This window comes from Erythrolamprus reginae, chromosome 4 (genome assembly GCF_031021105.1).
Source record: "Erythrolamprus reginae isolate rEryReg1 chromosome 4, rEryReg1.hap1, whole genome shotgun sequence".
Lineage (NCBI taxonomy): Eukaryota > Metazoa > Chordata > Lepidosauria > Squamata > Dipsadidae > Erythrolamprus > Erythrolamprus reginae.
Genome location: NC_091953.1, coordinates 83946756 through 83956764, shown reverse-complemented (window position 1 = coordinate 83956764; position 10009 = coordinate 83946756). Strand labels below are relative to the sequence as shown.

At 39.0% G+C, this 10009-nt stretch overlaps 2 protein-coding genes across 11 annotated transcripts in view; one reads left to right on the top strand and one right to left on the bottom strand.

Moving 5' to 3' along the window:
* Nucleotides 1-1299: 1299 nt before the first annotated feature.
* TRAPPC2 (trafficking protein particle complex subunit 2) lies at nucleotides 1300-8889 on the bottom strand. 2 transcript variants are annotated; one of them, XM_070750805.1, is made up of 5 exons: nucleotides 8762-8889; nucleotides 7576-7687; nucleotides 6897-7041; nucleotides 4155-4240; nucleotides 1300-3033 (listed from the first exon to the last, which is right to left on the bottom strand). In XM_070750805.1, the coding sequence occupies exons 2-5, from the start codon at nucleotides 7666-7668 to the stop codon at nucleotides 2935-2937; spliced, it is 423 nt and encodes a 140-aa protein (XP_070606906.1). In that variant the 5' UTR covers nucleotides 7669-7687; nucleotides 8762-8889; the 3' UTR covers nucleotides 1300-2934. The 2 variants fall into 2 exon arrangements, with proteins under 2 accessions (XP_070606906.1, XP_070606907.1); XM_070750806.1 differs by having other exon boundaries at nucleotides 7576-7711; nucleotides 8762-8847.
* Nucleotides 8890-8909: 20 nt separating this feature from the next.
* Nucleotides 8910-10009, top strand: part of OFD1 (OFD1 centriole and centriolar satellite protein) — a 45158-nt gene continuing 44058 nt past the window's right edge. For 2 of the 9 annotated variants that reach the window (XM_070750800.1, XM_070750796.1), the window contains exon 1: nucleotides 8926-9051. In XM_070750800.1, the coding sequence (XP_070606901.1) occupies nucleotides 8956-9051 (96 nt within the window). In that variant the 5' untranslated portion in view covers nucleotides 8926-8955. Of the gene's footprint in view, nucleotides 9129-9226; nucleotides 9322-10009 lie in introns of those variants that run through there. The other 7 variants (XM_070750798.1, XM_070750795.1, XM_070750801.1 and 4 more) reach the window with 7 other exon arrangements.

Sequence of the window (10009 nt, the reverse complement as noted above, 5' to 3'; positions counted from 1 at the left end):
GGTTGTTCGTAAGGGCGAACAACTGTTGTGCTGCAAGATTTGTAATTTTGAGACTTCTTTGCAAACAGTAGGGGGCGATTATCGTGTATGTTAATTAGAATACATTCTGTATTTAAAAATTAGTGTTTTCAGAAAACGTACAATATATTAGATATTTGCACTGCACCCTGCATATAACTGACATTTAAGTCATTTGTGCAACTGTACCTTTACATTTAAGAAGTATTTCCCAGAATGCCTGTGAAAAGTGCAATATACATATTAATCCAAAAATCAGTGAAATAGTTAAGATAGGTATTTATGAATTTATCTGAACTTATTCAGTGAATTGGCAATAGTATCTGTATAATAAGTTCACTGAACAAATGCAAAGCCATTTAAATTTGTTTATAAATATATTTTTTCAGAGTATGAGATGCCCCTTTTTCCTCTCTAAAAGAAGCTGAAAATTTGTGTGCATCTTATACTCCGAATGTAGCCTTTTTTGAAGCTTTCCCCCCCCCATCCCTAACTAGCTGCTAATGATGTTCCCAGCTCTTAAGTTTGCAGGCTCTTTCATTGCTACTCTCTCCGAATAGGTTTATTTAAGCCCTAACCAAGCAATAAAATAATGTGCTGAAGCTGCCTTGTAGGTAGTTTGCCCCCTATTTTCCTCCCCAAAACCTAAGCTGCATCTTATATGGAAATTATACGGTAATTATTTGGTAAACTGAAATACAGTTAAGCTATATCTTTAGTTTGACAGTTATTTAATGGATTCAGAGATTTAATGCATGTTATAGAAAATACTGAACAAAATGTAACTTTTATTTTCAAGCAATTAATTTGCTATTACACCATCCAGTCCATTTAGGCAGTGAAATATTCTCTATAGGAAAGTTATGTAATAGAAGTTAATGGATCTCTATTCCTAAGCACACACAATAGTTGGAGCTGCCAGAATTTGCCACTTGCAAATTCTGGATGTCATTCATTTTGAGATAACCTATGCTTGTGAAAATATGAAGGCAGGACAGAAACCAGGAGACTAAATTCTAATCCTGCCTTGGCCATGAAAGCTGACTGGATAACTTTGTAACTCTCCTTCAGCCCAGTTCACCTCATTTGTGGGAAAATAGGAGGAGGAAGTATATCGGTTTGCTGCCTTGAGTTATTTGTAATAAAGATGGAATTAATAAAATATTTAATGTGCTATGAGAGCCAAGCAACCTCGTGACCACCTCCTATACATAAAGGTATGCAATTCTGTCTGAAGACATTATTTTACTAATATATGTTCAGAGAAAAGAGAAAGTGGTATTCAAGTCATATATTTTTTATTTTATTTTATTTTTTCAAATTTATAGGCTGCCCTTCTAGTGGACTCAGGGCGGCTTACAACAATAAAATAATTACAAATTTAAAATACCCCAATAATAGAATAAAAACATATTAAAACCCAATATAACAGCATACAGTAATTACACATTCATGCTACTGGCTGGAGCGAAGAACTATTGCTCAGTAGCCCTAGGCCTGCTGGCATAAGTGTGTTTTCAATGCTTTTCGGAAGGTGAGAGTGACAGTGGCACAAATTTCTGGGAGGGAGTTGGTTGGCCGATGGGACCCGGAGAAGACCAACTCTGCGATCTAATGGGTCACTGGGACATGTGAGGCAGAAGACAATTCCGTAAGTAATCTGGTCCTAAACCATGTAGGGCTTTCTAGTTAATAACCAATGCCTTGAATTGCATTTGGAGACTAATCAGAAGCCAGTGCAGTTCGCAGAGTGGTATCTAGGTACACCCATCACGGCTCGCGCAGCTGCATGCTGGACTAGTTGAAGTCTCCAAACGTTCTTCAAGGGTAGCCCCAATAGAACGCATTGCAGTAATCCAACCTTGAGGTGATGAGGGCACAAGTGACTATGAGAAGAGGCTCCCTGTCCAAATAAGACCACAACTGGTACACCAGGCGAACCTGTGTAAAAGCCCCCCACAGCCACAACTGAGAGATATATGAAAATACACTCTATATCAGTGATCTCCCACTTTTCCAGCTTTGGGGACTGGTCCGATGTGAACGGTAGGCAAGCATGCATGCACATGCAGCTCTATTTGTGCAAGTGGCAGGGTACATGCGCCTTGCTTGCACAGAGCTGCACAGATGTGCTCATTGTCCCACTCACTGCAAGTGCAATTCCTCAACTTACTAATGTAATGGAACACTGTACTGGTCATAAGGCAGGTAGCACATGTCTGACTTGATTTTACAACCTTTATTTAGGGCAGTCATTAAGTGAACTCATTGTTCAATTTGGGGCATTTTTGCTGAAAATGAAATAAATGTGGGTTTTTGGCAAAAATGTAATAAATTGTGGTCATGGTTTGCAGCAAACAGTCATAAATGAGGCTGATTGCCAAGTGACTTAAGTATGGCCATGCGGCTGGAGGAGACAGAACTTCAGGATTGAACTGTAACTTTGGGAGGGGTGTGTGTTCCATCATAACTTTGAATAGTCACTAAAGGACCAGTTGTAAGTTGAGGACCATCTGTATTAGCTTATCAAACTAACAGCAGATTAACTTTATTCATGACTAGAAGTACTTAGTTTTTCATAAACACCCTAATTACTTTTCTTTTCAATTCATAGTTGAATATCTAATTACCTTCATACATTAGCCCTGAACCGAACCTCTTCTACAATGAAAACTTCCCAGAAATTGTGGCCTATGTTATCAATCATTTAGTAAATGGTGCTTGAAAATTCCAAGACATATATTAGCATTTATTTTGGCATTTACATTCATATGCATGTATATACATTTAATATTGTCAGCTTTGATAGAGAAATTGCTGGACTTCTGAAGTTTTCTTACTTTGTAAAACCTAAACATTTTGTTCTTTGTTGTTTCACTCAATAGGTTTTTCATGTCATGTTACAGATGGAATAATTCAACTTAAAAGATGCTTCTTTCCAAGAAACTGAACCTTTCTATCAAAAGCGGTGGATCGAACTGGAGAATTAGCTTCATAAAAAGGATTCATTGCAAACTGAAGAAAGGAAGAATATAGAGAGAACAGTTTAAGAACAATTTGCCCGAAGACTTCTATTAAATCATTTGGTCTGGAATTGACCTAATGTTCTGGAAATTTATAGCAACCTACCATTAATGATTGATACTAGTTTTAGATGGAAAAGTAGACAGATAATGCCTTGTTTCTTCTCCAGGAAGACTTATTTTTATTTCTGAGAACTTTCAAAGATTATTGATCTACATTAACTATCTAATCTATCATACTGATTTTAATTCCTGGAACAATTTTGACTGAAATACATTTCCATTCAGTTCATAGATCAATGCTAAACTGATATTCTGAGAACAGAATATTCCAGAGAATTCCTCCACATTCTCTTCCTACCCTATTACCAGACAAACCTATAAAGGAAGAATAGAACATTACTGAATTCACTAGAACATTCTGTTCCAGAACAGTAGGTTTTTCAAAGCTAAAGCTGTAGTTTAACGTATCTGTCATGCAAGTATGCTAGGCCTTCACTGCCTATCAATAAATAAGCAAAATTACCATAAACAGTAATGTTTTTTCATAATACGAAACAGAATTAAAGTACACAATTTACATTCTCCAACTCTGGTTGCTATAAATCTACATACAGGGCAAGTGAGTATTTTAGCCAAATACAGGTAGTTCTCAAGTTACAATCATAATTGAGCCCAAAATTTCTCTTAAGTGAGATATTTGTTAAGTGAGTTTCCACCCATTTTTCTGCCTTAGTTACTACAGTTGTTAATTGAATCACTGCAGCTGTTAAGTTAGTAACCTGATTGTAAAGTGAATCTGGTTTTGCCATTGACTTTGCCTGTCAGGAGGTCACAAAAGGTAATCACATGGTCTTGGGACACAACAACTGTCATAAATATGAACCAACTGCCAAGCATCTGAATCTTTACCACATGAATTTGGGGATGCTGCAAAGGTGGTAATTCTGAAAAAGTCATAACTTACAATTTTTAGTGCCTTGGACTTTTCAACGGTCGCTAAATGAACTGCTGCAAGTCAAGAACTACCTGCAGGTTATTTTCTAAACCAAATTCCCATTTAATACACAATTCATTGTATGACAGAAAAAATAGGTACTGTATAGCTTTTACCTTTATATACAGATCATAGACATCACTAAAGAAGTTTTTGATTCCATCTTCTTGTCGTACATCATGAAGCATAATAAATCTCATATGTAGCAAAAGTTAAGAAAACAAATGTGTTTTTAAGGATTTACATACAGTCTGGCTAAAGCTACATGCCACGTAATTTAAATCCTATATATAAAAAGGCAGCAAAATATTAAAAAACAGCCTTTTGAATAGAATATATTTTCCTAACACAGAAATATATTCCAGGGAGAATATCATAAACCAATTTTTAAGATGGGTGGACTTCAACTTCCAGGAATTCTGGGAGTTGAAGTCTACCCATCTTAAAGTTGCTGAGATTGAGAAACTCTGCCATAAGCTATGGCAACTGAGTAAAATAACCCTAAAATTCTTCTGTTAGAGGAAAACATTTAAAGGACTTGGAATCTCCCCATTCTATCTGACCTGATGAAACAGACAGGGACGATCCTGCAAGTAATGTGGTTCTATGCCATTAAGATCTATTTAAATATTACAGTGTTCCCTTGACTTTCGCAGGTCCGACATTCGCGAAAAGTCTATACTGTACCACGGTTTTTCAACAAAAAAAAAATTTAAAAGAATACTCCATGGGTTTTTTTGCATACCAAAGGTTTTCCGGGGCCGCCCAATGTACAATACTGTGTGTTTTAACTCTCCTCCTCCTCCCCTCCACCCCAGCCATCCTGCTCTTTTAAATAAAAGTTCCACTTCCGCCCCAGCCTCCTGATCTCTCCCCTTTAATTTTCGGAGCGTTAGTATGCTCCTCTTGAAGCCGAGCCTTTCTGCCACCGCCACAACAAGTGCAGCAAAGCGTTGCCCCTGCGGGTTCTGGGGATAAGTAAAACCAGGAATGGAGGAGGGAGGGGGAGGAAGGAAGGGAGCATCTCTACTTCGCGGAAATTTGACTTTAGTGGGTGGTCTTGAAAAGTATCCCCCGCAAAAGTCAAGGGAACCATGTATTGCTGAATCTCTTCATTTTTAACCACCAAGAATCACATTTGTGAGATATACAGTGGTACCTCAAGATACGAACCCCTCATCTTACGAACAACTCGTGATACGAACCTGGGGTTCAGAAAAATTTTGCCTCTTCTTACGAACTTTTTTCGAGTTACGAACCGGCGTTCGGGAGACAGCTGGGAAGCCACGCGGCTGTTTTAAAAGGTGACAGCCGGGCGGCGGGGCTTCCCAGCAGCCTCCCGAACGCCGGTTCATAACTCGAAAAAAGTTAGTAAGAGGCAAAATTTTTCTGAACCCCGGGTTCGGTTTGGGAGGTTGCTGGGAAGCCCCCCAGCCCGTCTGTGACCTTTTAAAACAGCCGCGCGACATCCCAGCTGTTGCTGAATGCCGAACGCAGAAGTTCGGGTTTGGCGTTCGGAGACAGCTGGGAAGCCGCGCGGCTGTTTTAAAAGGCCACAGCCAGGCTGGGGGGCTTCCCAGCACCCCCCCGAACCCCGAACCTTTGCCGAACTTCCGAGTTCGGGGTTCAGGGGGGTGCTGGGAAGCCCCCCAGTCCGGCTGTGACCTTTTAAAACAGCTGCGCGGCTTCCCAGCTGTCTCCGAATGCCGAACGCGGAAGTTCGGGTTTGGCGTTCGGCTTCGGGAGACAGCTGGGAAGCCGCACGGCTATTTTAAAAGGTCACAGCCGGGCTGGGGGGCTTCCCAGCACCCCCCCGAACTCCGAACTTTTGCCGAACTTCCGGGTTCGGGGGGATGCTGGGAAGCCCCCCAGCCCGGCTGTGACCTTTTAAAACAGCCGCGCGGCTTCCCAGCTGTCTCCCGAAGCCGAATGCCAAACCCGAACTTCCGCGTTCGGAGACAGCTGGGAAGCCGCGCGGCTGTTTTAAAAGGTGACCGCTGGGCTGGGGGGCTTCCCAGCACCCCCCGAACCCCGAACTTTTGCCAAACTTCCGGGTTCGGGATTCGGGGGGGTGCTGGGAAGCCCCCCAGGGCGGCTGTCACCTTTTGAAACAGCCGCGCGGCTTCCCAGCAGTCGCCGAATGCCGAACACGGACGTTCGGGTTTGGCGTTCGGCTTCGGGAAGCTGCTGGGAAGCCGCGCGGCTGTTTTAAAAGGTCACAGCCGGCCTGGGGGGCTTCCCAGCAACCTCCCGAACTTTTGCCGAACTTCCGGGTTCGGGGTGGTGCTGGGAAGCCCCCCAGCCCGGCTGTCACCTTTTAAAATAGCCGCGCGGCTTCCCAGCAGTCGGCGAACGCCCTTTTTTTGCGGGTTTTTTTTTTGGTTGCATGGATTAATTGACTTTACATTGTTTCCTATGGGAAACAATGTTTCGTCTTACGAACCTTTCGTCTTACGAACCTGCCCCTGGAACCAATTAGGTTCGTAAGACGAGGTATGACTGTATATTATAAAATGGATGAGAAATCTATAGACTTTTGTATGCAACTTAAATACGCCAACTATTTTAGCAACTATGGCAATAGCAATTAGACTTATAGACCTCTCTAAGCAGTTTATAGAGTCAGCATATTGCCTCCAATAATCTGGGCCATTTTACTGACCCATATAGAAGGATAGAAGCCTGAGACAAGCTTGAGTTGGTGAGACTTCAACTGCCAGCAGTCAGCAGAAGCAGCCCGCAGTACTACTCATGGTAAAAAATGTGGAAAATTGTAGTTTATAAACATTTGAAAGGCCATAGGCTTTCTATCTCTATTCTGAAATGTTCTTTTTATACATTGCAACAAAAAAGGATATGGCCTGCAGTGACAAAAGCAGAAACAAACCATTCGTTAAATTTATCTACAGTCTTCAAGTACATATTATTTGTTAACCACATGTTTTCATCTACTAGGTCAAGAGCAGCATGAGCTATGAACTGATTCAAGTGGCGATGGTCATCCTGAGAGGAAAAATAAAGCTCAACTCTAAATACTGAAAACAAAAAGTATAAAATAACTTAGATATTTTTCCATGCACAACATATATTAAGTTACTTGCTTAAACAATATAAAATATGTACTATAATATACAACTATGAACAGAATAAATTCAGACTAATGCAATATCAAATACTAACATAAATACTTGTATGTAGTTTAGAAAATTTATTTTTTGTAGTTTTTAGGAGAAAAGGGGGTGATTAAAAACATTTACTCATACTGAAATATATCCTTTAATACTAAGGGATACATACTTAAGGGATAAAAGTTGATCCAATTTATATAGTAGACAGGAAGACAGAAATCAAATAAATATTCATCAGGATACTTAATCCAGATGAGATGGGCTGCAGACTTGAATATATAAAATAATTTTCAATAACAACAAATAAAAAATCTATTAAGCTCCAAAATCAAATTAACAAAGAACCTGAGTGATTAATTGATAGAATGATTTGATACTATATATTGTGCATTTGAACAAGATTTCATACCTTAGATTCTACTTTACCAGCTGGTAGAAATTCCATTTCAAATACAGGATTATCATGGTGACCTACAATTACAAAATAGTAGCTTCCCGACATAATGAAAATATGGCCTCTTCTGAAAGAGAACAAAACTATGCAGCTAGAAAAGAAGTGGTTTGTAGAAAAAAAAATTGTGACATATATTAAATTTTAAAGCATTTATTTGATTAGTGAAGATAATGAATCCTCTAAAGTTCTTGGTATTTGATACTATTTTAAGTTGCATTTAAAAATTATTGTAATTGACTTCACCTCAATAGGAATGGAAAATTTAAATATATACTGTATTTTTATTAATGAATTAGTAAAGGTTGGAAAGAAAATGCTTAAAATTTAAATTTACTGTAGTCACAAAATATAATTTTAAGTAGCATTTCAACAATACAAAGTTATTTCCCAAGCTCTTGTCTGAGATTTGTATCATAAATTCCAGTTCACATTTACTGATATATTAATTTTAATATTTGCATTGTATTCCATTATCAATTCTACTGTTCAACAGTCAATACAACTTATGAAATACATACATTATGAAAAATAACCCTTTTTATATTGTTGCTGGTTGAAAATTTCTCACAATTTATGTAAATAATATTTTTAAAAGATATTACTGGAGGATGGGATGCATAATATTATCCTCACCTTTTCACCTGGCTATAACTAGGTATGCTTAAGTTTATTTTTTAAAAAACATAATATATGTGATCCGAATAAAGATTTCTATTTCTTTTAAATAAACTCAGAAAGATTTCACATAATTGTACTATAGTATTAATTTGTTCATTTATGGAGATAATCTGTTCCTTGGGCACCTGCTATATGGCATAAATATAAGGAAAGATAATAGAAGGCACAGATTGGAAAATGTATTTCAGATGATCATAATAAAATGTTAAACAGGAAAAATTCGCTACCCAGATGATGCTACTTCCAAATTCAATAGCCCATAATCTGAAATATCTGAATTTTACACCAAGAGATTTTCCAGGGTTAGAAACAACCTTATATTTCACTTATTCAATTGTTGAAAATTCCCACTTTTATTCCCACTGCTGTTTCTCTCTTTTCCCATTAAAAAACAAAATACTATAAATACTATATATCCACTTTTAGAGAATCGGCAAAAAAAGAAAGAAAGAAAAAAGCTCACCTGAGGCCGTACAGCTTCCCGGTTTCGAAGACAGCGGAAAAGATAAGAATCAAATCCTTCCTCCGCAGAACGTTCGGCGCTGTTTGATGTCGTCAGAAGGCTCCTCCCTTTTTTTTATTTTTTAAAGCGCGAATTAGAAAATAACCCCGCGGGTTCTCGTGAGAATTCCGGGATAGCAACCCTTCTGATCGTTGATGGTAGCAACAGCAACAACGGCGGGATTGGAACGAGGCGATTCAGGGCGCATCCTCATTGGACGGAATTCCTTCCTGGGTGGGGCCTGTTTGGTGGTGGGTTTTTGGTTGTTTTTTTTTGCTGGCTCGGTAGTGGAATTGCGGTGTTCTTCTCTGCAGCGGTGTTGAGTTTGGTGCGTTGTGTCTGTCTGTTCTTAGCGAAAGTTTTCATCTCCCCCGTTTCTCCGATCCCCCGTGTGTACAAAATAAACCCTGAGGCAAGCAAGGCTGTGGAGGGAGAGGGGTGGGAAAGTAGCCCAGGAAGTGTGGTGTCTACGAGACGGGAGTGGAGCAGATATTTTGGAGGAATGATTTTTTTAAACTGGGGTAAAGTTCTTATTGCTTTGTTCTTTGCAGAGCAATGGGTGGAATGCTGCTTTGGGTATTGTTATTGTTGTTTGGGTATTGCTGTCATATTAGAGCAGTGGGGAACACTGTATTAGAGTATGAAGCTTTCTGTCACAGTAATTAAAATGGCCTTTGCTAGTTTCTTTTATAGCAATAGCATTTAGACTTATATACCGCTTCAGAGTGCTTTTACATCTCTCTCTAAGCTGTTTACAGAATCAGAATATTGCCCCCAACAATTTAATTACTGTGATAGAAAGCTTCATGCTCTAATATGTAACAATAAATTCAAACTCATATGATACAAAATAGAAAAATAATAAATGGGCGAGAGCTTTTCTGGGTCATTGTAGGAACACAAAACAGGAGTATACATCTAGCAAGTGTATAAAAATGCATAAAGTGAGAGCATTAGAGTCTGGCAACTTTCTAATGATAGTCTGACTCAACCTTCCTTCCAGAACCTGGTCTGCAGATGTGCTGGATCTCACATGTGATATTCAGTTACCGGTAGTACCCACCAAAAGCTACAGTATATGTGTTAAAATACAGCGCATCTGGAGAGCGAAGCTGAAGAAGGCTAAAAAGATAAATACAACTTATTTTTAAAAATCTGTTGTTTACAATTACAATTGAGAACCAATTTGGTCTAGAGCAAGGGTGTCAA